Below are 27,425 nucleotides of genomic sequence, written 5' to 3'. Positions count from 1 at the left end.
TCTGTCCCATGGGATGGCTATGAGTAGGAATCCACCCCACTGCAATGGGTTTGGTCTACTGGGCATTTGGGGGAGTTTCCGTTTATGGTTCTGTTTTCCTAGGGAGACAGATTTCTGCCATTAAGAGATGCGATTTCCAAGCAGGGGAGATAATATATTTCCAACTCAAAAAGAAAAATACTTTTCTTGCTCTTTTACCCCAAAAGAACCCAGACCGGGAAGGACGCCCGCAGACCCAGCTCTTGTAGCGCGCACCCGGTCTCCACGGCCCGGATTGGCTCGTGCCGTGGTCAGCCCAGCCTTCACCGAGCGGTGATAGGCTGCTGGGGACCCACCCTCCCTCCCCGATTGGGCCCGGGCGGGGATTGGTGATTGGTGCAGCCGCGACTCGCTCGTAGCCCCCGCTCCTGGTGCAGGGCAGGGATGGCTACTGCGGCTTGGCGCCTGGGCAGATGGCGTCGGCAGCTGCCACTGCTGCGGACGCCCGCCGGCCTGGTTTCCCGGCGGACCCACTCGGTGTTGCCGGTGGACGATGCGATCAACGGGCTGAGCGAGGAGCAGAAGCAGGTAGGGAAATGGATCTCCTGCCCAGCAAGAAGGCCTCCTGCCCCGCTCACCCAGCCCCGGCTTGTGTCCATGGGACTCAGGGGGTGGGGGGAGGCGCTGGTCTTCGTCCTCTGGACCCAGGCCTCTGGCCTCAGCCTCACCTTTGTGGAGGAGAGATTTGCGCCAGCACGGCAGGGCCGAGGTAGGTGAGGAAGCTCTCGTGAAACTGTTGGTGTTTGGGTGGAGGCTTTGCAGGAGCTTCCTGCTGTGACTAGTTGCAGTCCAGTCGATTCCGACTCATGGCGGCCCCATGTGTGCAGGGTAGAACTGCTCCATAGGGTTTTCAAGGCCGTGGCCTTTAGGATGTAGATCGCCAGGCCTTTCTTCCAAGGTGCTTCTGGGTGGGTTTGACGTAATTACTAGCTGAGCACTTAACCATGTGCGCCACCCACCGACTCCCGTTTGTGCCAAAAGGGCCTTCAGTCTGTATGAAGTCTACTTATAACTGATGACTGGCTAAGGCTCTGTTTCTTAACCCTGATTGATCACCTTCATCACCAGACAATCCTTTTTGAATACACACCCGGGGAAGTTCTGAAGTGCACGCAGTATGATCTGCTATGTGTTCTTTAGCCCACTGTATCAAAACACAAAGTTAAAGAAGAAATTGCAGTGTGCGCTTACAACTGTAGCTGAACCTCAGCCTTTCCTGAAGAGGGAGATGTGTGCTCACTCTGCAGACTGGATATGGAGTTCCCTAGGAAATGTGATTCTCCTATGGCTCTTGGCAAGTATGTGAGCCTTTCAAGGACTCCAAAACCAAGCCCATTGCTGTCAAGGCAATCCTGACTCATGGTGACCTCACAGGACAGAGTAGAACTTCCCCACAGGGTTTCTAAGGCTGAAATTTTTGTGGAAGCAGACTGCCACATCTTTCTCCCGTGAAGCAGCTGGTGGGTTCAAACCGCTGACCTTTCTGTTAGCAGCCTTTTACTTTAACCACTACACCACCAGGGCTCCTCCAAAGCCCACAAAACTAAACCAAAACCAAACCCATTGCTGTCAAGTCAGCTCTGACTCATAGCAACCCTAAAGGACAGAGTAGAACTGCCCCACAGGGTTTCCAAGGAGCGCTTGGTGGATTCGAACTGCTTAACCAGTACACGTTTCCAAACCAAACCAGCTGCTGTCAATTCCATCCCAACTTATAGTGAGTGACCTTATAGGACAGAGTAGAACTGCCTCACGGGGTTTCCAAGGAGTGGCTGGTGGATTCAAACTGCCATCCTTTTGGTCAGCAACCAATCTCTTAACCACTGCACCACCAGGGTCCTTACAAATCAGCAGATCAACTTCTTGGAATCACCCCAGGCCAGAAGCATTCCTTGTTCTCCAGCGTTTCTGCCAAGAATAGTTTCTACTTTCTTTGTGTAATCCCAGGCGGTGGGTTTGTTTGTTTTTTGGTTTTGTGTATCCCTCTACCAAAAGGCTCAGGGCAGAAAAAAGCTTGAGTCTGCCAAGAACTGAAGGGGAAGTGGCTGGAGCACAGAAAGGGAGGTATAAAAATGGTGTGAATGAGGAGGTGTCTGACCTCTGACTACACAAGGGGAAGGAGAGTCAAGGCCAGTATCAACAGCCCAAGGCTGATTCCTCCTGAGCAGAGGTCAGACATTTTTCCTCTCTCTGCCATCTTTACCAAGTCTGACACCAACCATCCCTCCCGCAGCACTACTCCTCTGCTGGGTTTGATAATTCATTGCCATGGCCACACAGAACTCACAGACAATACTCACAATTATGGGGTTTATTAGGGAAGTAATGGTTTATAATTTAGGTTCGGGAACGCTCAGGATACATTTCTTCCATCAGGACAGCCTCTTCCCAGCCATGCTCACAGGCACACCTCTCTCTGACCCTCATCTCTGCCCTGCACAGCAAGTGTTACAAAGCTCTGCCAATGGGGTAAATGTTATAAAGCTCTTTTGTCTCTGCTGATAAGTGCCCCAAGGCATCCCACTCTGCCAGTAAGCCTCACCCAAAGGGGCTCAGCTTTCTCACTCTTGGGCCAGGACGCACAGCACCTTCTCCTGCTAGTCTCTTGCCAGTCTCCTGTTTCTGCTGCCTCTGCTGCTGCCGTTTCTCTTCCACTGCTTCTCTGCTTCTTACTGTCTCCTGTGTTAAAGCTCTACCTGTCTGTCCTGGTTCTGCTGCCTCTGATCCTCTCTCTATCTTCTTCTCTCTCCCTCCCTCTCCCCGTGTCTCCCTTTAAGCATAGCAGGATGGCAAGACTGACCCATTCCCTCTTCAGGGTTCCATCCACCTTATTGCATGGTCCCACCCCCACAAGGGTGCCATGCACCTTACTTAATTTGTTAGCAAGCTATCTAATTCCCTTGGTGGGTCACAAGCACCTTATTTGCATAGTCCCACCCAGTCATTTGGCTTCAGAGTTAAAAGACTGGCTAGAAGGGCCATATTAAGTAATTCACTGAACCACAGGAGGTGAGAAAGGTAGAGGGAAAGCTGGAAAAGTCAGCAAGGGTCAGTTTATGCAGGGCCTCTTAGGCCTTGGTAAGTACTTAGCTTGTTTTATTCTACATACAATGGGAAGACATTGAATTATTTTATGTAAGGGAGGGGGACGAAGACAATCTCTGAGGAGGCATAAACTAACGGGGCCTCTAACTTTCAGTCTGATGCCTTTTGGTGAGGTTATTTGTGATCTGGAGGACTGGCTGTTCCCTGAATGTGTCCTCAATAGTGGAGGGCTGCCTTCAGCAGCAATAATGTACTGGTTTCAGCAGCATCGGTCTAACTCTTTCCCTCTAGCTTCGTCAGACCATGGTTAAGTTCCTTCAGGAGCACTTGGCCCCCAAGGCCCAGGAGATTGATCAGAGCAACGAGTTCAAGAACCTTCGAGTGAGTTGTGAGGCCCAGACGTAAGGGCAGTGGGGCAGTCTGTGGGAGCTGGGCTGGGAATCACACTGCTGCCTGAAGGTCGCACTTGGTCTTCTGGTAACTGAGACCTTCCTAAGAGTAGCCCCTTTCTCTGAAGCATTTAGGTCTAATTGCTCCACATGTGCCAGGCACCTGTGACCGGCTGCCTTCTCATAGCTCACTCCATTCTGTTAACAGGAGTTTTGGAAGCAGCTGGGAAACCTGGGAGTATTGGGCATCACAGCCCCTGGTGAGTATCTTCTTTTCCCTAAAGAGAACTTCTCTTGTGTGCCTTTTAACACTTTCAAGACCCAATTATTTTCTGCTTTGATTTTTTTTTTTTTTGGGATACTATGTGTTTTCATTAGTGAAAGCATGCTGAGTCATGGAGTGGTTTACATTTTTGGTTGGTAATATGGATTCTGAGAAATATTATCTGATACTACATGGCTACCACAGAACTTTTAAGGTTCTTGAACCCATACTTAGCAGTCGCATGTCTGTACCTCCAGACTTGGTTACTGATGTTTTTCATGGTACCTTCTATTATTTTTTTTTCTATTAGGTTACCTGGGGAACCTCTGGTTTTCCAAATGTGACAAAAGAAAAAAAAGAAATCCACCAGAGCTCCCTAACTATTACACTACTATTACACAGGAAACCATAAATATGCTTAGAAGGCATATTTAGGGGTACAAAAGCCAAAAGAGGCAAAACTTTTACCCAGTCACACCTGGTTGCACTACCTTATTTGCAAGCCTCATACCCCAGCTATTTTGCTTCAACTAACATTTCTTTCCCCTTTTGCCATTATGCAAGTCCCTGTTGGAGGGCAGCAAACACTTGCAGTGGTAAAAGTATACTCCCAAAGAACCTGAGAGCCAGAAAAAGTGGGTGGTATGCCACATGTACCATGGATCATGAAATGGTTAGTGCAGTTTCAAGAAGACTCAGGAAAGGAAGGGAAAGATCGTGCTCAAAGAAACCCAGAGCTCCCTCTCTCTTGGAAGTGAAAAAGCCCTTGTTGACTGTCAACCCACAGAAGAGTACACACTTCTATTTCTTTGGAAGTGATGTCAAGGAGACAAAGATGAGGTCAGTGTAGTTCAGCTGGATCTGAATCACTCTGGATCCAAGCAAATGGCATTCTTAATATATTCTAAATTCTGCATGCGTGATAAACCTCCCCCAGGTGATTTTGTTTGGGAGTTTGGAAAACTTTGGGTCAAACGTTGTCTTAACACCTTGGTCTTTCTTCATGCCTCTCCTAAGCCCTGCCCTACCAATGGCCTCTGGACAGGAACACTCAGGTCAGGCATGTTCCTATGGAGACTGGCTATACCCTTGGCCTATAGCTTGACCCTGGAGCTCTTTTGACAGCAGATGGGGAGTCTGTCTGAGTCTGCCCAATGTCCCCTGCAGGTCTTCACTACTTTCTTCTGGGGGGCAAAGGCAGGGAGCTGGTGGGCTCTGTTTTAGGTGTTGGCCCCTGAAGCAGAGGGCCAGCCTGGCTTGCAGTGCCTAGTAAGGAGATGAGGCTGTGGCCTCACCAGCCACTGCCTGGACTGCCCATCCTGCTTTGACCTGTGTTCACTCTGGGCATCAGAGTAGAGCTGGAAGACAATATACTTCTTTTTTTTTCCTTTTTTTTTTTTTATTGTGCTTTAAGTGAAAGTTTACAGTTCAAGTCAGTTTCTCCGACAAAAACTTGTTATGTGACCCTAGTTGCTCTCCCTACAATGTGACAGCACACGTCTCCTCTCCACCGTGTATTTCCCTTGTCCATTGACAATGTACTTCTTATATTATTCCCTTCACCACCTGGAGGACCAAAAAACTAGTTGCTGTCAGTTGATTTTGACTCATGGCAACCCATGTGTGTCAGAGTGAAACTTGTGCTCCAGAGAGTTTTAAGTGGCTGATTTTTTTTTAGAAGTAGATTGCCAGTCTTTTCTTCTGAGGAGCCTGTGGGTGGACTCGAACCTCCAACCTTTCGGTTAGCAGCTGAGGATGTTAACTGTTTGTACTACCCAGGGACTCCATTTGGAAGACAATTCCTGAGATTTGAATTGATCCTAGAAAGCTATGTCATGAGTACAGGTAGTCCCTGACTTATGACAGGGTGTGTTCCAGCAACTCTGTTGTAAGTCAGGTCTGACGTTAGTCGAATACCTCGTTTTTTTCTTTTTTAGTTTTCATTATCATTGCCTCTTATTGTCAGTAGCTTTATGAATCATAACATTGAACACCGACAAGTGAACATCTGCGAATGACAACATCAGCAAATTATATGCTGCAACATCGCATATAGTACATATTACTAAGGATAATATGTACCAAAAAAAAAAAGACTGTCACAAGTGCGGGTCACCGTAACTTGAGTATGTCATAAGTTGGAGACTATCTGTAATGATAAAATGAAACCACTTAAAATTAATTTAGGCCATCTTAACGTGAAACCCTGCTGGCGTAGTGGTTAAGTGCTACAGCTGGCACTTCGAATCCACCAGGCATTCCTTGGAAACCCTGTGGGGCAGGGTTGCTCTGAGTCAGAATCAACTCTACGGCAATGGGTTTTTAATGTGAAATAGTGGGGAGGGGGATGCTGCCAGGAATCTTTTTTTTTTAAGTGTTGTAAATATATGTAACAAAACATTTGCCGATGCAACAATTTTTTTTTTTTTTTTAATTAAAAAACAAGTTTATTTGTAAACCCCTCCATCAGGTAAATGGATCATGGTACCTCAGTTATGGTTTTATGACCCTAACAGCCAAGCTCACCACCACCACAGGCAAGGTTAAAATAAGAGAGTTTATATGCTTTTCCTCTCATTAACCTTCCTGAAAATTTTATACACGTGCACATGAATTAGCTGAGTGAATAGCTTGAATAGCAGTAGGTGTGATCACTGAAAGTACAAAAATACAGGCTACTTTGCCAGCTGGGTCCATTGTCCACACTGATGGTATACCAGCCATGGGTGGAACCCAAAGAACTTGGGGCCCAGGACTGCATTATGGCTCAAGAATCAAGAGTGACGTTAATCGCGCTCACCTTGTTGTTCAGCCATCATCACTGTCCTTCCCACATTTTTCCACACCCTTAATAGAAGCTCAGTGCCCTAGGAACTCCTAAAAATGACGGTAGTCAGGTGGCGTTTAATGTAAGGAAGAAGTAGTTAGAAATCAGATGAAAACCCCTTCAGGGGGAAACCTTGGAAAGAAAGCTGGATGTGAGTTCTAGTTCTGCGGGATGTGTTAGTGGCTCTTTCTAATCCCAGCACCCTGTGGGTTTTTCCTGAGTTGTGGGGTCTGCCCACCTTCCCTAGAGCCTAGGACCAGCCACACGTCTTGGTCAGAGTGAGCATGTGCAGAGACCCTTGCCAGGGCTTACCCAAACAGCAAGATTTGGGGATAAAGGGTTGGTACCAGATGACTCAGCCACTTTAATTTTGGATCTGCTGCCAAGGGACAAACTTATTTTTTATGGGGAGTTCTGAAATACCCTACCAGCATCCTTTCTGCTGCACAGCCCACCACCCACAGATTTTCTTTCGGGATTTGGCTCCCCTATTCCTTTTACCAGTGCTGCGTCTTTAGATCCAAACCTATGTTGTGGAAAGCTCACCTCCATTCTGCCCTTTGCACACACACCCTTTGCTTTGTTCTCAGTGTTTTGGGTCATTCTTAGTGTTTTTCTCTGTTAAATTCCAAGTCCTCTTCATTTATTCAGTTGCCTCTGTGCTTCTGTAACTTTCTGAATAGTGGGTGCTCTTGACTACTTTAAGAAGTATGTCTGGCACAGTACAGGAGAGGTCAGCACAACTGGACTAAATCAAAAGCAAAGAAGTTTCCTGAATAAACTGATTGCTTCGAAGGCTAGTGTAGCAGGGGCAGGGGCCTGGGGACCATGGTTTCAGGGGACATCTAGGTCAATTGGCATAATAAAATCTATTAAGAAAACATTCTGCATCCCACTTTGAAGAGTGGCATCTGGGGTCTTAAACACTAGAAAGCGGCCATCTAAGATGCATCGATTGGTCTCAGCCCACCTGGAGCAAAGGAAAATGAAGAACACCAAAGACACGAGGTAATTATGAGCCCAAGAGACTGAAAGGGCCACATAAATCAGACTGGAGCCTGAGACCAGAAGAACTAGATGGTCCCCGGCTACAACCAATGACTGCCCTGACAGGGAACACAACAGAGAATCCCTGAAGGAGCAGAAGAGCAGTGGGATGCAGACCTCAAATTCTCGTAAGAAGACCAGACTTAATGGTCTGACTGAGACTAGAAGGACCCTGGAGGTCATGGTCCCCAGACCTTCTGTTAGCCCAAGACAGGAACCCTTCCCAAAGCCAACTCTTCAGACAAGGATTGGACTGGACTATAGAATAGAAAATGATACTGGTGAGGAGTGAGCTTCTTTGCTCGGGTAGGCACATGAGACTATGTGGGCAGCTTCTGTCTGGAGGGGAGATGAGAAGGCAGAGGGGGACAGAAGCTGACTGAATGAACACAGAAATACTGGGTGGAGAGGAGTGTGCTGTCTCATTAGGGGAGAGCAACCAGGAGTATATAGCAAGGTGTATATAAATTTTTGTATGAGAGCCTGACTTGATTTGTAAACTTTAACTTAAAGCACAATTTAAAAAAAAGACCAGACTTGCTGGCCTGACAGAGACTGGAGAAACCCTGAGAGTATGGCCGCCGGACACCCTTTCAGCTCAGTAATGAGGTCACTCCTGAGGTTCGCCCTTCAGCCAAAGATTGAACAGGCCCATGGAACAAAACAAGACTAAAGGGGCACACCAGCCCTGGGGCAGGGACTGGAAGGCAGGAGGGAACAGGACAGCTTGTAATAGGGAACCCAGGGTGGAGAAGGGAGAGTGTTGACATGTCCTGGCATTGTTAACCAGTGTCATAGAACAACGTGTAACTGTTGATGAGAAACTAGTTTGTTCTGTAAACCTTCATCTGAACCAAACCAAAATCCACTGCTGTCAAGTCGATTCTGACTCATAGCGACCCTATAGGACAGAGTAGAACTGCCCCATAGAGTTTCCAAGGAGCGCCTGGCGGATTCGAACTGCCAAGCTTTTAGTTAGCAGCCGTAGCACATAACCACTATGCCACCAGGGTTTCCCTTCATCTGAAATACAATTAAAAAAAGAAGCATGTCTGGGATCAAGCAAAAGTTGCAATGGCTGTTTTCTGAACACTGTGTTGGGTGACAAAGAACAGCAGGCAAAACCTGTTCTGTGAGCTTTTAAGCAGAGTCCATTGAGTCAGCCTGATGGCCTTGCTAGAAGTAATTTGGAATAGGTTCTACAAGGAGGTTTATTTTCTGCCAATAAGATTCTTATCAATGTTCTATTTTAATCTGTGCTGCTATTTCCTCTCCCCTGTGCCACCTCCACCTGTAGTTCAGTATGGCGGCTCAGGCCTGGGCTATCTGGAGCACGTGGTGGCGATGGAAGAGATATCCCGAGCTTCTGGAGCAGTGGGACTCAGTTATGGCAGCCACTCCAACCTCTGTGTCAACCAACTTGTGCGCAATGGGAATGAGGCCCAGAAGGAAAAGTATCTCCCTAAGGTGAGCAGATGGGAGTGGAGAAACACTAATGTCATGGTGCAGCCACAAACCACTAGGCAGCCTCCCCCATCGTCAAGGGCCAACCAGACTTGCATTCTGTAGCCTGCTGCCCTGAACCAAATATGATTAGAAGGGTGCCAGAGATTTGCTTTAAAGTAGTTCAGTCAAGCTCCTGCCTGGAGGGGAGATGAGAAGGCAGAGGGGGACAGAAGCTGGCTAAATGGACACAGGGAATATGGGGTGGAGAAAAGGAGTGTGCTGTCTCATTAAGGGGAGAGCAACTAGGAGTACATAGCAAGGTGTATATAAATTTTTGTATGAGGGACTGACCTGATTAATAAACTTTCACCTAAAGCACAATAAAAATAAAAATAGTCCAGTAAAGAATTTCAAAATAGGGCAGAACCCCTGGCTTTGGAGTCAATGGCCAGCACTTGAAAAGCCTATTGAAGAAATGGGAAAAGAGGACTAGCTCCCCTTGCAAAGGAGAGCCATTTTCAGCCTGTAGATATTGGGCTTCTCTCCTAGGACTTCACCAATGCCCTGGTCTTAGAGAGAGGTTTGAAGGGGTGTAATGTGAATAGGCAAGAAGCAGAATCAGAGTGAGCTACCATAGTGTACTTTTGAAGTCATAATAAGGCCCTTTGGGGTCTTCCTTGCAGCTGATCAGCGGTGAGTACATTGGAGCCCTGGCCATGAGTGAGTCCAATGCAGGCTCCGATGTTGTCTCCATGAAGTTAAAAGCGGAAAAGAAAGGTGAGGCTACTCTTGGGAGCCGAGAGGGCAGAGAGACAGACTTTCTCACGGTCTAAGGAGCAACAGAGCCCTGGTGGTGCAGTGGTTAAGTGCCCAGCTGCTAACCAAAAGGTCAGTGGTTTAAACCCACGAGCCGCTCCATGGGAGAAAGATGTGGCAGTCTGCTTCCCTGAAGATTACAGCCTTGGAAACCCTATGGGACAGTTCTACGCTGTCATAAGGGTCGCTATGACTCAGAATTGACTTAGCAGCAACGGGAGGGAGCAACAATTAGGAGTGGTCTCTGCTGGGTTTCTAGAACTTGGCAGCTTGCTCAGCCTAGAGTCTGAGCTGACTGCTGAGAGAGGCCAGGACAGCTTGAGCAAGCACCCAACTGCCTGCCTTTAGGCGCGTGAGCAAGCACCCAACTGCCTGCCCTTAGGTGATCACTACGTCCTGAATGGCACCAAGTTCTGGATCACCAACGGCCCTGATGCTGATGTCCTTATCGTTTATGCCAAGACTGATCTGGCTGCTGTGCCAGCTTCTCGGGGCATCACGGCCTTCATCGTGGAAAAGGTGAGTGTAGGTGTTCTCCTGACAGTGGTACCAGAGGTGGCTGCCTTTGAACTACCACAAGCATGATCAATGATGTATGCTTTCAGGACTTTGAAGGAACCTGAAAGGAGGGTGACCAAAAAGCAGAATCTAAGGGGTTTGGGGAGGGTGGGCCAGGTCTGAAAATGGTAGGGCCATCCACAGAATCAGGTGAGACAAGGAGGTCCATAAAGAGCCCTAAAGAGAGGCTGCTGGGTTTGGTAATCAGGGTGACATTGGTCAACTTGAGGAGACCAGCTGTGGGGGACTGAGGTGTGTGAGGCGGACGGAAGTGGAGAGAGCGAGAAGACCACACCTTCAGAAATGTTGTCAGTAAAAGCAGGAAGGAGCTAGAGCAGGAGTTGATATTAAAAGTTTGGAGTTTGAGTTGGTTTTTAAGAAGGAGGCAAACTGAGCAAATTTTTTGATATAAAAAGAAAAGAAATAGGTGACGGAGAGACAGATGTGTAGGGGAGTACGAGTCAAACGCAGTGGTGAGTTGGAGCAGCGGGTATAAGAATAGGTTATGGTGATAGCAGAGGGGACATCTGCCTAATGGCTGAATAGGGGGCCACAGCGTCTATGGGGTTGGGGGAGCTGGTAGAGTTTAATGAGTGTCATAAAGGTTTGCAATACCCTCCAGAGGATGTGGGAAGGTAGCCGACTTAGATTAGAGGAGAAGAAAATTGAATAACTAAAAGGGCCTAACTGAGATTGGAAATCTCAAGGTTGTGTAACACCACTCTTGTCAGCCTGGAGGGGAAGGGAGGAACCCTTGCTTATACTCTACAGGGCATGTGCCAACACACAAAGCATCTAACTGGCCCAGGCCAAAGCAAGCAGATGGTTGAATTGATCCTGGGTGGGACTCAACTGGAAACCCTGCTGGCATAGTGGTTAAGTACTACGGCTGCCAACCAAGGGGTTGGCAGTTTGAATCCACCAGGCACTCCTTGGAAACTATGGGACAGTTCTACTCTGTCCTATAGGGTTGCTATGAGTTGGAATCGATGCGACGGCAGTGGGTTTGGGACTCAGTTAGGTACAACGGGCAGCAGAGCAAGGGGCAAATGAGTTGAGTTGGCTGCTGAGCGTGTCTTGGAAGTGATTTCCCGAGGGAAGAAACAAAGTCAGGGAGGGTAAGGCAGGCTTAGGCTACTGGCTATTTCAAAAAGGAAGGAACCGGTCCCTGGAGGACTGGGGAGAACGCAAGCTAAGAGGAGAGGGGGTTGGGATCAGGGCGGGCTGCTAGGGCTGGAGGTTCCAGAACTGAAGCAGTCTCTCCGCCTCCAGAGCAGGCCGTGGAAGTAGGTGCTGGTGCACCGTGCAGGTGTGGGGACTTGATGGGAAGGTGGACTCCTTCTTCCTGGGGGCCTTGGCCTTACTCGGCCCCCTCGGGAGGGCTCATCTATAATCAGGCCCACCTTTTGTTTCCTGTGAAGGGCATGCCTGGCTTCAGGACCTCCAAGAAGCTGGACAAGCTGGGCATGAGGGGCTCTAACACCTGTGAGCTAATCTTTGAAGACTGCAAGGTTCCTGGTGAGTCTCTCAGAGAATGGGGGAGCCCCCATTCTGATACTGTCACACGTTGCTATGGCTGTTCACAAACTGAGAAAGCCCATTTCCCGTTTGAGAGGCCTGTTAGCTCACCGATGACACGTGGCTGACTGTGGGCTTGCCACTGTTGTACTTGCCCCCTGGACTGTACATGTACTCCCAGGACTGCTGGGCAGCTGTCCTCTCTGCAGTTTTCTGCCTGACGGTGACTGAGATCAAGGGCAGTGTTTCCTGTGTGGGTAGCACCCTGTGCCTAAGTTTGGCCTTCACACTTGTTTGTATGTTTATCTGTATAGCTCATTTGAGTTCTTCATTAATGATGCTAAAGATCGTCAGAATGAGCTGAGGGAAGCTGGACTTAGTGGAAGGAAGGCAAGTCTGCTTGAGCGTAGGCATTTTCTCCCCCCGAGGTGGAACGGAATTTGACACCATGTGGCATCCTGGGGGAGCTGGCGCACCAATCGCTTGTGAATGAGACGTAATGAACCACCAATAAGGCTCCATCTGGGCTTCAGCCATAGAAGACACTTCTCCCCCACGTTCTGTTGTACCCCCCAAAGTGTGCTTTATTTACACGGAGCATGTGGGGAGAAGGATCAGTGAGGATCCTTCTGTCAGCAGGAAAGGCAAGTCGGTGCCGTTTAGTTTTGTGTACTTGGGTTCCTGCCCACAACTACCAAGGCCATCCAGTGTCCTGGCTGACAGGGTGGCCAGGTGCTTCGCCATTTCTGTAACTAACACCGAATGACTCGCGTCCTGGACAGAGAATCTTTCAAGCACCACCCTGGGGACGATGACATTGGACCAGAGCCGACTCAACCTGGGAGGAAGAATAATTCTGTGGTTCCTTTATGGACACCTGTAAAAAGAATTAGGGGGGGCCTGTGCGCCATATGCACAGACCTTACGTGTCTCCGCTGCAGCTTGGGGATGGCATTCCCACACCAGCTGATGTCTCTGCCCCGAGTCATGGCTTTCACCGTCCAAGTCGTTTATTGTGGCACTTGAGGCTACAAATCAAAGTGCCTTCAGTTCAAGACGAAGTTAAAAGATGAGTTCCCTGGTTGCCTGGACATCAGCGCTGAGGCTCAGGACCGACGCCTGGCCACCAGCTTCTTTGAAGTAATGGCAGCAGGGAAGTTGGTCCACTCTGAGAGGTGATGGCTACATGGAGAGCAAGTTTCTGAAACTGGTAGCTGCCATCAAAGCTGCCTTGGCTCGGGGTAACGTGCCGGAAGGCAGAGCCTGGGGACCTTGGCCCAGCCCCTTTCAGCAGACACTTCATGACAGGAGGACTGAAATGTCTCCCAGACGCCTGGTCTTTCCCTGAATCTGTCGGCTGCAGGACAGGGCAGCGGTTGACTCTCTCGTTTTTGCATGCACAGGAGCGCGCGTGTGTGTGTGTGTGCGTGCGCGTCTGTGTGTCCCGGGAATCTAGCTTTTCACGCTGGGCTTGCTCCCCTCCTCCCCCTGCTTTCACCATCCCTCGCTGCTTCCCCCCACATCTCCCTGTCTACCCTCAGAATGTGGGGGAGGTCCCATCTCAGGCTTCTTCTCTAGGGGAGCCCAGAGAGGGATCAGAATGTGTGGGGTGTGGCTGAGCGAGTGAGTGAGGGTCTCAAATTGCAGCAACATTTAGTGTTCACTGGACGAGTTTAACAAAGAAAGAAAAGACCTAGGGACGGGTTTGAGGGCCTCTAGACCAAACTAGCTTCTCTTGTTTCCTGTCCACAGCAGTCCAGGAGGAGAAGGGAAAAGATGGACCAATGTGGGGCTCTGTGCCTGGTCTTGTTGATGGTGGAGGGTCCCTCTTGGGAAGCTCCACTTCTAACTCAAAGTGGTAAACTTGGTCCTTTTCTCTGTCACCCAGAACCCTAGCTGAAGGTCTAGTGACCTTTGTATGAGAGACACATTACTAAGCCTAGAACCTTTTATAAAAGCGAGGAAGCTGTGGAGAGTCCTCCTCCCCCTGACCACGACCTTTCCCGGCAGCTGCCAACATCCTGGGCCACCTGAGTAAGGGTGTGTACGTGCTGATGAGTGGGCTGGACCTGGAGCGGCTGGTGCTGGCCGGCGGGCCGCTCGGGTGAGTGTGAGGAGCTGGGCTCTGGCAGCCTCCTCGGTAGTCGGTGTCATTGTGAGCAGTGGGATCCTTCCCCTTGTGGGCCAAAGGGAGCCACCTCCTGGCCTTTGGCACTTTCTTCTTCCTCTCATGCTTCATTTCTTCACTCAGAGAAGTGTCTTAGGTGATAGACCTAAGGCCTGAGGAGCAATGCTGATTAGTTATTTGGGATGTGTAATGGGTACCTGAGCTCTAATGCCCTGCCCCTGGCACACCTGGGCTCAGGAGGAAGCGGCACACGTACTGGGCAGCGGGCTCAATGACAGGCCGTGGAGACAAAAGTTCCGTATGCTCCTTTTCTCCTCCCGGGAACTCCAGTTCCTCATCTCGCCGAGTCCCCCCAGCACCTCCCCCGGTGGCCTTTAGCTGCCTACAGTGGTGGTGGTGGGACAAGGAGGCGCCTCTCCAGTGTCTTTCTCCCTCTGGCAGGATCATGCAGTCCGTCCTTGACCACGCCATCCCCTACCTCCACATGAGGGAGGCCTTTGGCCAGAAGATCGGCCACTTCCAGGTAAGTGGGGTGCTCTGGTTGAAGCGTATGCTTTCACTGGGTTAATGTTTTCTCAGTGAATGACGAGGAAGCGGGGCATGCACTGACGACACGTACCGTCCTCTAGCATGGTTAGGTTGGATGCTTAAAAGGTAGCCTTCTTCAGCATGCTTCTTGGCTTTGGAATTTTTTTAGGAATTTCATCACATTGTCAACTTAATCCCTGTTGAGGATTAATCACATTCTGAGACGTCGTAAGGTTGGAGGGTGAAGTGTGCGGGTTGTGGGGAAAACCGGTTGCTGTCAAGTCGATGGACGACCCCATGTGTGTCAAAGTAGAACTGTGCTCCACAGGATTTTCAGTGGTTGATTTTTCAGAAATAGATCTCCAGGCCTTTCTTCTGAGGTACCTCTGGGTGGACCTGAACTGTCAACTTGGAGTTAGCCACTGAATGCCTAACCACTTACCACCACCCAGGGACATCAGATTCTGGGGAGGCTCCAGACCTTCTGGTCTGAAGAAGCTGCAGGAGATAAAAGAGAATAGTACTAAAGGGTCCTTGAGGGCAATGCCATTCAAAGACAGCGAGGGCCGTTTCAGACTGCAGACTCCACTGTGAAGTGGCAGCTGTCTGGCCTTACAGCCCAGCCACCATCTGTATCACCCTAGTCAAGTTGCACCTCCTTTCTGTGCCGGCTTCCCCCATTCCCAGCTGTCAGGTCGCTGTTGCCGACCAGCTTTTGGCAACTAGAAAGAGTGTCCTGAGAGGAAAGTGGCTCCAGCGTGTTGACTCACCCCCGTTTGTGCTCAGCTGATGCAGGGGAAGATGGCCGACATGTACACCCGCCTCATGGCGTGTCGGCAGTATGTCTACAATGTCGCCAAGGCCTGCGACGAGGGACACTGCACCTCCAAGGTAAGGGTCAACAGTAGAAGGTAGAGGCTTGCTGCCCGCATGACCCTGGTGGGGCCTGCTGACCTGTAGCCTCCACCCACAGGACTGTGCGGGTGTGATTCTTTACTCAGCAGAGTGTGCCACGCAGGTGGCCCTGGATGGCATCCAGTGTTTAGGTGAGTGACCCCACCTGTGGTCGCAGGGCCACGCTCACTCCTGGAACCCGTGGTTTCTTCTCTTTCTCATTCTGTGCTCAAGCCAGCCGTAGCTGAGCAGGAACCTCTAGGCTCCTTCTGTCCCAGTTACTAGGAGGACATGGAAAGGCAAATAAAAAAGGTACTAGAGGCCACACCTGCTACCAGCTTCGGCAACGCCCCCTTCCTTCCTCCTGCTGCTCTGAACATTAGGGAATGGAGAATGAGAGAGGCCTCAGAGGTGGAACAGGCCTGTTTCAGTGCTGCACGGTGGTTCTGAGCACCGACTCGAGCCAGGAGGCCTAGGTTTGAATCCCGGTTCTGCTACTCACTGGCGTGGTGACTTGTGTAAACTACTTCACCCTTCCGTGCCTGGCACCCCCTACATGCTACACTAGTATCTTCTTGTCCCCCTTTACCATGTCTGCCAGTGGTTCTCCCCTCTCTTTGATTAGTAATCTCAGCACCTTCTCCCCACCAGGTATTCCCCAGCCCCCTCCCTTTCATCACCTCTTGCTGATGCCTTAGTTGGTCTCTCCTACTTGTTTCCATAAACTGCTTGCTTTCCTTGGTTTGGCCCACTGCCCATCATCACTTCTGTTGTCCTTTCTTCTCTGCCCCAACCCTGGCTGCAGGTGGCAATGGCTACATCAACGACTTACCCATGGGCCGCTTTCTGCGAGACGCCAAGCTGTATGAGATTGGGGCTGGGACCAGCGAGGTAAGGCGGCTGGTCATCGGCAGAGCCTTCAACGCAGACTTCAACTAGGCGCAAGACTTTGCACCCCTTTCCCAGCACCTAGAGGCCTTTCTTTGGAAGTAGAGAGCTGGCAGCTCACCCACCCTGCCCAAGGCAGGCCCTGCTGCTCAGCTGCCCTTCTTGCCTCAGCCCTCTGGCCTCTGCATGAGGTTTGTTCTCTACAACGGCTGCCAAGCACGGTGGGCCTCAGAGCTGGGGCTGGCAGGCCAGCCAGGAAAAGTGCTCAGTGGCTCCTAATGGACTCGGCAGAAAACAGGGCTTTTCTGGGGATTATTGGGATAGGCTTTGGTGACTCCACACCTTTACTTTCTACCTTTTCAGCCTGATGCCCCCACTCCCAGGGTGGGTGTCTAGGGGCAGGTCAGTGGCCACCTCTTTCTTTTGGGTGAGTGTTTGGCAGGAAGCCAAGCAGAAGGCTCAGGTTCACCAGAGACCTCACATCTAGATATGGGTGCCCCTAGGAGGATCAGAGTGTGTGTGACTGCCATTGTAGGTGTGAGCAAGGACCTAACTACTTGCTGTTCTTGGTTTTTCTCACTCACCTAAATTCCCTTTAGTTTGCTTATGGACATTTGGAATTTTCCATCAATTTGCCCCAGATTTTGGGTCAAATTTTAGGCTGATGGGTCCCTTCTCATCCTCTATTCTTGGCAAAGAAAAGTTAGCATTGCCCGTTTCCCGTTTACTTAAACTTTGTAGTCTCTTTTCTTTCTGGGGGCAAGGGGGAGCCTGCTGTGGTTTCTGCCTGATTCTAGAGACAGCTGCTCTCAGCAGCTTGTGAGGGAGACCCTCTCCAGCAGCCCTCCATTCCTCCAGGGCTTCATGCTTCAGGGCCAAAATCCTACCCTGCTGGGATGGAAACCTGAGAATACGGTTATCTCAGAACACCGTGCGGCCGAGCTCCCCCTGCAGGGCAGAGATCAGAGTGCATGTGGTGGCTCTGCTCCATGCTGGCCTCCGCAGCAGCCACTGGGAGCCCTCGCTCACACTCTGCCATGGGCACCCTGCAGTCCCGGCCCTGTGACTGCCAGCAGCTGACTCCGGGGGGCAGGCACAGGCCCTGCCTGGGTTGGCTGGCTGAACTCCAGCTGAGGCTGCCTACATACATTTTTCTGGACACCCTATGGCTAATTTTGTTAAAACTGCACAGCCATTTTATTAAACATTGTGAAGTAAACCCATCTGCTTCTAAGCTGGTGTCTTTGGGAAGAACAATCTACTTGCTGCTCCAGCCCTGGGTCTGTGGAGAGCAACTGGCCCAGGTGTTGTTCCTGCCCTCTGGCCTGCTCTTTGGTCCTGGGGAGGGACTGGTGGAATGGGCCCTCTGCTTGGGAGAGAGGAGTTCAGAGCCTCCCTTTCCAGAGCTCCCAGTGATTTTAAAGGAAAGAGGGAACTCAAAGGGTAGGACGCTCATAAATTTCCAGAAAACATCCCCAAGTTTTTAAAAGTAAAAAAATAAAACCGGAGCTAGAACACAGACCTGGTTGCAGCAAAAATGGGGTGTTCTGAGAAGACCAGGCTGGAGTCCTGCTGCCTGGTAGCCTGGGTGGAGCCCAGTCTGAGAGGGGAAGATTGGGGATGATGGGCCTGGATTGTTCTATCCCACCTATGTTCCTGAGAGGGAACTGGCTTTCTCTGCTCCCAGCCCAGCAGCACCTGTTCCTGGCTTCTCTGGTCCTGGCCTGTAGCCAAGTGCTGTTCCCAGCCTGGAGCTTGAGACAGAGGGCTTTAGCTCCTCACCAATCCCAGTCCACTCCATCCCAAGGTGAAGACCCTGGGCTCATGAAGCTGTCCCTTCACTTCCCCACTCTGCCCCTGCCGTGTTGAAGATGAATGAGGTGTAACTGGTGGTCTTGCTGGGTTAATGCGCAGCTGGAACGGCTGGGCTGGAAACGTTGGGAATATGACCAAATGGAATGTTTAGCCCAGTCCGGTGTTGGCTGCCGGCGCCCTGGCAACCGGGGGCGCCTGTGGTGGTTCTGATGCTGCATGCAAAGCACAAGAGAAATGTTAAAAGGTACATGTATACATATGTGTAATAAAACCACAAAAACAAGAAGCCGTAGCCTGACCCGTGACTGGAAGCGCCGGGAAGACTCCGCTTTGGTTCTTGCGGGAATTTTTTGATTGTTTACATTCACACGGCAACTGGATCTCTACATGACCAGCTACCTGGCACTCCGGGGGCTGCCTCTAATACAGGCCCGGCTTCTTTGACTGTTGACTCCCGTCTCTTTGTTTTCCGACTGCTGGCCCTGGGGGGTGGCAAGAGAAGCTAGGGGGATGTTTCTCCAGGTGTGGATTGGGCACAGCCCTTTTCAGAATTCCGCAGCCTGTAAAAAATGCCAATTCCTGGATCCCACCCCACGATGAATGAAAGCATCTCCAAGGGCGTAATCCCCAGGCACCGCAACCTTTGAGAGTTGATCTGGGGCCTAGAGGGGGCCTCCCTAGAGGCCTAAGTCTCAATTCTAAACCCATAAATCTAGCGATAACAATCTCTTACCTATGTACTCAAATCTCGCTTGACATATAAGCTCTTTGATGCTCTTGACAACCCGGTGTGGGAGGCGAGTCTGCGCAGGCACCGGTTTGAAAAGCCCAGCAAGGAGAGTTGCCCAGGCTACGCGAACCCGCCGCGGGAGGACGGGCCACGCCCCACGCCGGGTGCGGGCAGGGCGAGTCGTAAATGCGGCGTGGGGCTTGGGGAGGGGCGCCCTCTTCCTGAGCTGGGGTGGGCACCCAGGCCACGCCCCGCCCGGCCAAGCTGAGACCCAGGACCCAGGTGGCCATCTGTCGGGTCCCCAAGCCGAAGGAAGGTCCAGGATCCTCCTTCTGTCTACTTTCCCGAGGCACCGCGCGCCGCGGAGCGCTCCACCCCCGCGCCGGGCTCGGCTCACGAGCGGCGCCTCGGGCCGTGCATGGAGCTCGCCTGACACCTGCCGGCCGGTCGCGGTGTCGCAGGCGCGCAGAGCCCGTGGCTCTCTGGCTTTGGCCAGGGGCTCTGGATCGGGGCACCCAGGCTCGAATTTTAGGACGCACAGGGGATCAACGACGTTTTATTTTGCCAAATGAGGACATTAACAAAACAAATCGACTATTTTCTATCGCTATCATTTTATACAAGATAGGACACTTTTTTTTAATTAGTATTTTATTTTTCGTGAAAATATTTGACTCGATGGCACTGGGTTTCTTTTTTTTTTTTTTTTATACACAGCAAAACCAGCTGCCATTCTAGTTTTTAGCCGAAATGATCAGTGACATTGGTTACTACATTCTTCACTTTGTGTCAACATTTTCGTTACTTCTGTTCTAGTTGTTTCATTGCCATTACTTTAAATCCCCTGTCCCCCAACCTTCTCATCTATGCTTTAAAATAGCTGTTGACCATTTGGTCTTCTATAAAATCAAACCCACTGCCGTCGAGTCGATTCTGACTCATGGCGACCCTGTAGGACAGGGCCAAACTGCCCTATAGTTTCCAAGGAGTGCCTTGCACATTGGAACCACCGACCTTTTGGTTAGCAGCCGTAGCACTTAACCACTACGCCACCAGGGTATCCTTGGTCCTATATAGACAATTTTTTTAAAAAGAACACAATATTTAAGGGTGACAGTCTTTACTTTGTGAGCTAAACCATGACGACAGTGGATAGTTTCAATTCAAGGTTTGACAAGTAAACTCAGGCCCACAGTCTTGGGGACTCTTCCAGCCTCCACAGGTCCAGTAAGTCTGGATTCTTTTAAGAATTTGAAGTTCTGTTCCACGTTTTTCTCCCTAAGAAAGGACCCTTTTAACAAATCTTTTTTAAAAGGGGAAATAAACTCAGAACAAAGGCCAGTGTTTTTTATTTACAAAATTCTGTGTGTTACATATTCATGGTTTTATAAACATGATAGTTTCAAAAGGCTTATTAAAAAACAAACAAAAAAACTTCCCTGCCCGGCCCCATTCCTGGTCCCACTCTGAGGACAAAATCACTTTAGAATCTTTAAGCCATTTCTTTCAGTAATTGACTTCCTTTCTCCAAATGATATGCTGATTTGATGATTTAAGTGTACGCACTTCTGTGCACAGTCCTTTAAAGTGCGTACATTGGATTTATGAAAATCCAATGGCATACCCGTGTTTTTCCCACTTCTTCTGGCAAGCCCTGGTCCATGTGGTTGCCCTGGGATCAGATAGCATGTCCCTGGCTGCCTCTGCACTCTGCTTACACTTGTGTTCCTCAGTGCCCAGGGGCGGCAGCAAGGCACACGGGCAGGGTGGGTACACCTCCTCTGTGCCCCACCTGGTCACCCCAGCAGGGGCAGTTCTTGATCTGGCCTCTTTCAAAACACACACACACACACACACACACACACACACACACACGCATGTACACGTGCGCTCAGACATGGAGGCTATCTCCTATGTATTTCTTGGATCCACAACAACCTCCTGACTCGCCTCCTTTCCTTCAGTCCACAGCCCTCAGCCCTTCCACTAGTTAAACTGTCAAGCACCCCTCTAAGTCCTTCAGTGGTTTGCAGCACCTCTAAGATCTAGGGCTTTGCGAGGTGAATCTGAGTCTGTGACCCGCCTTAGCCTTCCCCCACACTCCCGCCTGCTGAGAACTTCGTCCATTAGTCCTCACTACGCTTGTTCTCACCCCTGTGCCTCTGCCCCGACTATTCCCCCTGTCAGAATGCCCTTCTAGCCCTTCATCTTGCTCTTGCTCCCTGATCCCAAAGGCCTCAGTTCAGAGACTGCCTTTCAGGAAGACCTTCCCTCCCCAACCCTTTCCCCATCCTCTGTCCCATCCCATGCTGGGGGAGACCTTGTCCTTCCTTCTTCTCCCCGGGCACATCTGCAGCCACATGCTTGCCACACTGTTGTATTTCTCTTGGAGGCTGTGGACCCTTCAAGGGTCAGGACCGCGGTTTGTCTGTCTATACATTTGCCACCTGGCACAGTTCCTGGCACATAGTAGATGCTCAACAAATGTTTGAACGAGTGAGGGGGTGGCCATGTGACACTTAGCTCACATTTTGTGGTGCCATGGTCGCTTGTGTGTGCGGTCACTTCTGAGTGTAAGATCTTTGAGGTCAAAGATTTCTCATTTATCTGAGCCCTCCCAACAGCACTGGGTGCTGACACTAAGCGCTCGCAGCTCTGTTCACGCTGAATGAGTGAAACAACAGGTGGGCCAGAGCCCTGGCCTAATCCCCAGCGTTGGCAGAAACAGCGGGGCCAGTCAGCCTTGCCTGGCCCGGCCTCCCCCGGGCCTTCCCAGGCCCCTCCACCCTGGAGTAGCCGGGCCCAGCTGCAGAAGGGAGGCCCTCACCCCCTACATCCCTTCTCTGACCCACTTAGAAGAAAGGAGACGTAACGAGGGCCCTGGTCCCTCATCTGCTAGCTGAGGACCAGAGTGGGGGATGGGATGGAGAACGGGGGCAGCCAAGGCACACCCCATTCTTTTTTTTTCCCTAGTGTAAAACGTATGGTATATACGGAAGAGTATGGAGCATGCATACATACACTGTAAATTATTACTGTAAAACAAAACCCTGTGTACCCAGCACCCAAATCAACGAAGACAACATTTCAAGTACCTTAGAAGCCCATGTGGCCCTCCCTGACACATCTTCCCCAGAGGAAACACCATTCCGAAGTCAGTGATGACTCCCCCCTCGCTTTTCTTTATGGTTTTCTACCTCTGTATATGGAGCCCCGGTGGCACAGTGGTTAAGCGCTTGGCTGCTAACCAAGAGGTCAGTGGTTCAAACCTACCAGCTGTACCACAGAAGTCTGCTTCCATAAAGATTACAGCCTTGGAAGCCCTATGGGGCAGTTTTACTCTGTCCTATGCGGTCACTATGAGTGGGAATCGACTTGATGGCAACAGGTACCCCTGTATGTATCCGTGAACAATATTGCCTGGGTTGCCTTTTTACAACTTTCTACATGTGGAATCATATGTATTCTTCTGTTTCTTCCTTCTTTTGCTCATATTTATATAGTTTTTAAAGTCATTCATGTTAATGGTAGAGCTATAATTTGTTCACCGTTTTTCTCACAAAGATATCCCATTGTGTGAAAATACTACAATTTAATTATCCTTTCTATTGTTGATGGACATTTGGGCTGCTTCCAGTTTGGGGCTAAATGAAACCTTCCTGTACGTGTCTCTGGTGCACGTTTGTAAGTTCCTCCAGGTACATCCCCCAATGGGATTTCTGTGCCGTAGGGTATACGCACGATCAACTTTACTAGGTAACTCCAAACTGTTTTCCAAACTTGTGCTTCTATGTTTTTTAGAATGATGCCACCAGAGGTGATCCGAGGCAGAGGTGGCATGCCCGCCACAGGGCCAAGCCCAGGAGCTTATTTTCAGCAAGAGGGAGAAGTCAGATGGCAAAAGAGTGGGTGTCACTGCTTCCCTGCCCAGCCCCATAAACCACACGTTCAACAAACCTTTATAGAGAAGCTACCAAGAGCCATGCCCTGGGCTGGGGAGACAGCACTGAGTTAGCACAGAGCAGCCCCAGAGAGGGACACTGAGGTTACTGCTTTCTCTGCCAGGCAGCCCAACACAACTTTGCCCTGGGAGAGATGGAAGAGTAAGGGCTTGCTGAGCCAGTGGGGATGAGAGGACAGACACTCCAGGCCCAGGGAGCAGCACAGGCAGTGCCTCCCATCCTCAGAGGTGAACGGTGGGTGGTTGGGGCAGTGCAGAGGGCGCCCTTGCTGGCTCTAGAAGGTGGGAAAGAAGAAAGAAGAGAGGACGAGGGTTATGCTGGCTCCAGAGAGGCAGACACACCTCCAGCTCCATCCAAGCACACCTGGGTCTTGGTGATCATCTAGAGGCAAACATGGTGGGCGTAGGGGCACGCACAGACTCACATACCTCACACACCAAGAAGCAGGCTGGTACACACGCTGCAGGAGCCAAGGCAGGGAGCGTGAGCAAACAGCTGCCCACAGGAGATAAGCCCAGCACTGGGGGCCACCCTCCCAGCCAAGAGTCCACCTTGCACATCCACCCAGGCTACCACCAGCCAGTCTCCTCTGCCAGTGATGTGTTTTCAGGACAACCTGGGAGCCCCTACCCCAAAGCTTGTTCTATGTTTGGTGGGGGGAACCCCAACCCGCTGTCATCAAGTTAATTAGGCTCATGGTGACCCCATGTGTTACAGAGTAGAACTCAGCTCCATAGGGTTTTCTTGACTGTAATTGTTACAGGAAGAAGATTGCCAGGCCTTTCTTCTGCAGAATTGCTGAGTGTGTTTGAACCACCAACCTTTCAGGTTAGTAGTTGAGTGCAAACTGTTTGGGCCACCCAGACGGCTTTTATTTATGGAAGCGGGGTAGCAAGGTCTTTTAGTTCACACTTGAGCCCTGCCTGATGCTCCCAGGCTAGGGCAGGCTCAGGTGTACATGCAGTAGGCCTTGTTGATTGTTGAAGTAAAATTGTGTAATTAAATTCACTGCAAGGTCTATTAGGCTTATAAATAAGGGGTGAGCACAAGGTGGAAGGGCGACTCTGAAATAAGAAAAGGCTAATGAGGGAAGACTTGATGTCCTTTACAATCAGCCTGCAGCCTGCCCAGTCCCTCCTTTCTCTCCAGACTCCTGCTGTTGGCTGAGGGTGCAAGCGTAGGGGTCAGGGCTGTGGTGAAGTTGCTAATCAAGGCTGGACATTGTGAGTTTTATATGACTGCAGTTGCCTAGGAGAGCTGCGATCTGCTCCCCAAGTCCAAGGATGCTCCCAAGGCCCAGAGTGGGCTACAGTTCAAGCTAAAGAATCACACCCAGATATGCAGACCCAGCTCCGCTAGTGTCAGCCCCTCTCACCACCTCCCTCTCTGCCCCTGGCAGAGCTCATCTCCTGGTCCCTCAAAGCCAGAGGAGGGGGTGGGAATGGGAAACAGGTGGGCCTTTGGGATGCCTGTCTCCCCTTTGGTGCCTTCACTCCCCAGGGAGGCTGCTGGCTCCAGAGTCAAGGAAGGTGAAGTCAGGAAGTCCTCGCTGGAAGGCTAGTGGGGACCTCCTTAATTTTTTCCTCCTGTGATTGGGCACCCCACTACCAGGGTACCCCCACCACACACACGTGCCCCTGTCACTGACCCAGAGGGGCCTATCAGAGACCTTCAAGCTGAGTTTTCTGCTTTCCCCACCCACACCTCCAAGGCGGTGGAGGCTCCGTGAGCCCTGGAGAGAGATGTGGGGGTGGAGCTAGAGCTCCAGAGGAGACTCAGAGTGTGGAGCCTGTGGCCAACAGGGGACAAGATGATCTCTCCAAAGGACAGGATGTTAGTCCTCCCCCTCCTCATAGGAGGGTCTGGCAGAGCCCTGCCTCAGACATCTGCAGCAGCTTCAAAGCTAACCTCAACTAAACGTCATCTCTTTGGCCCCTAATGAGTCTGGGAGGACTTTCCTGTGACCCACCAACCCAGTCTTTCTGTCAGGAGTGCACCTGCTTGTCCAGTGTCCTCATCCAGGGCTTCATGTCCCCCGCCCAGACACCCTGCCTCAGCCCACTTAAATAACCCGCCCCTCCATCCACCAATCCCCAGCTCAGCTATGGACAACCAGCATTTACTGAGTGGCCACTATGTGCCAAGGGTCCTGGGAATTTAAAATCAGTTACCAAGACAGGGGAGCTTACAATTTTAGCTGAGAAGATAGACAAAAACAGATTATTTCGACGACTCCAGTCAATTCTAATGTCATCTAGTCTTTGAGAGCCAGCATGAGTATTACCCATACAAACACCCAGCTCTCTGGTTTGCTACTGTGTCTCCAGCACCTTGGTCTCGTTAGGTGCTGTCAAGTTGATTTCCACCCATACTGAGCCCATGAGACAGAGTAGAACTGACCCAAAGGTTTTTCTAGGCTGTAATCTTTACAAGGAAACTCTGGTGGCATAGTGGTTAAGAGCTATGGCTGCTAACCAAAAGGCTGGCAGTTTGAATCCACCAGCTGCTCCTTGGAAACCCTATGGGGCAGTTCTACTCTGTCCTATAGGGTTGCTATGAGTTGGAATTGACTTGACAGCAATGGGTTGTTTTGTTTGTTTGTTAATCTTTACAAGAGCAAATCACCAGGTCTTTCTCCCAAGGACCCACTGGGTGGATTTGAACTGACAACCCTCAGTACTTTGCTCCTAGCTTAATAAAACCAAACCCATTGCTGTCAAGTGGATGCCAGCTCATAGTTGATCCTATAGGACAGAGTGGAAATGCCCCATATGGTTTCCAAGGAGCACTCGGTGGATTCGAACTGCAGATCTTTTGGTTAGCCGCTGTAGCTCTTAACCACTACACCACTGGGGCAGGGTGGGGGCGCTGCAGGAGGGTACCACCTTTCTTTTTGCCCCCCCCATCTTCTCCAAATTAAATCGGATTTAACAGAAACCCCAAGGGCAGCCTGGGGGACAGGGCAGTCATAAGCAGGGGAGACCCCAAGCCTTTGCCTTGAACTGAATTCTCATATCTTTTTTTGTTGTCGTTAATAGACTATGGAGTCGATTCCAACTCATGGCGGCCCCCTGTGTGCAAAGTAGAACTCCTCCATAGGGTTTTCAAGGCTGTGACCTTTCAGAAGCAGGTCGTTTTAGTAGCAGCTAAAAGAGCGGGGTTCTGGGGCCACAGTGCCTAGCTCCTTGGGAGATGCCATCTGAACTCCGGGAGCCAGAAACATACCTCTTCTATCTTCAGATTTCTGAGTCTGCCCTGTCAAGCCCATAACCACTGTAATTCCAGTTGTTGGATGAATCAAGTCAGTACGTTTTATAGTAAAAAAAAAAAAAAAAAAAAGCACAAATCACAAAATTCACAAACATTGGAAACTCAGAAGTCAAGGTAAACAACGTTCCTGAAAACACAGCAAAAAAGGCCAGAAGAAGGAGGTCTCAGGTCAGTGGGCAGGGCCTGGCGCAAAATGTGGCTGCAGGAGGTAGTATTGAAGCTAACATCAAAGTTCAGTGCTGAGGCCACCTGACAAAGCTGTCAGACCATAGAGCCACCGCAGTGCAGGCACAGGCCTGATTTCTCTGCCTGTCATTCATTCATCCCTTCGTCACTTGGCTATGGTTACAGGGGACCTACCTGTGCAGGTACTCTGCCACAGCCTGGGGAAACAGTAGGACTCAACATAGACGTGGTTCTCGCCCTCACCTGGCATGGGGGCGGCCTTAGCCAGGAAACACCCAGCTCTGGATCAAGGGAGGGAACATCACAGGTACAGGAGGAGAGCCCAGGGCTGAGATCAGCGAGCCTGTTGCCTGGGGCCACCTCAGTGGTCAGTTGGAGATTCCAATCTTTATCCTGACTGAGAGTGAGCAGGAGCCACAGAGAGGTTTTTAGCAGGACAGTGATACGTGTTTTGGAAAGATCCCTCTGGCTGCTGCGTGGAGCACAGGCAGGGGTAGGGTGGGGCCAAGCGGATGCGGGAAACCAGGGAGGCGGTGGCTGGGGCTCGGCTGGGGGGGCGGGGGCGGCGGGGAGGAGGAGAAGACGCGAGGCGTTTCAGAGGTAAAAGAAGGACAGGCTGTGGCAATGGATTAGATACGGGTGGTGGCCGAGGAGGGAGAGGGAGGTGCCAAGGATGACTCGCAGGTTCCTGGCTTTGGAAACTGGGTGGGAGGTTGTATCTTTTCTCCAAAATTGAAACACAGAGAGGGCTGGGTTTGCCTGTGGCTGCAATTTGGTGGAAGTGTATCTGATGTTTCTGAAAGACCACATTGTTATTTCAGTGTCAAAGTGAGTGCAGGGGGCAGGGAAAGGGTACTTTTGATGAGGCTTTGCAAAAGGAATATTCTTTTTTACGAAGAAATAGGACAATCCACTGCAACATTTTGCCCTCCATCTAATAGATGAACGTTGCTCCAGCAACTTTATGTATAAAATCCAAATGAGTTACTAGCAGACACTGGGGAAACATACGAATAGGGAATTGTTTGAGGAAGCTCCTTCAGGAACAGGAGATGGAGGACCAATTAGAAGTGA

General features: G+C 50.5%; 1 protein-coding gene across 1 annotated transcript; it reads left to right on the top strand.

Moving 5' to 3' along the window:
- Window positions 1-390: 390 nt before the first annotated feature.
- IVD (isovaleryl-CoA dehydrogenase) lies at window positions 391-18,487 on the top strand. Its single transcript, XM_049898406.1, has 12 exons — window positions 391-567; window positions 3,376-3,465; window positions 3,682-3,733; window positions 8,910-9,079; window positions 9,742-9,835; window positions 10,257-10,393; window positions 11,854-11,950; window positions 13,961-14,054; window positions 14,520-14,601; window positions 15,393-15,497; window positions 15,580-15,652; window positions 16,306-18,487. Exons 1-12 carry the CDS (start codon window positions 424-426, stop codon window positions 16,437-16,439), a joined length of 1,272 nt encoding a protein of 423 aa, XP_049754363.1. The 5' UTR covers window positions 391-423; the 3' UTR covers window positions 16,440-18,487.
- Window positions 18,488-27,425: the final 8,938 nt, after the last annotated feature.

Source organism: Elephas maximus, chromosome 10 (genome assembly GCF_024166365.1).
Source record: "Elephas maximus indicus isolate mEleMax1 chromosome 10, mEleMax1 primary haplotype, whole genome shotgun sequence".
NCBI lineage: Eukaryota > Metazoa > Chordata > Mammalia > Proboscidea > Elephantidae > Elephas > Elephas maximus.
Note: the sequence above shows the minus strand (reverse complement) of the source record. Positions and strands in the feature narration are given on the sequence as shown.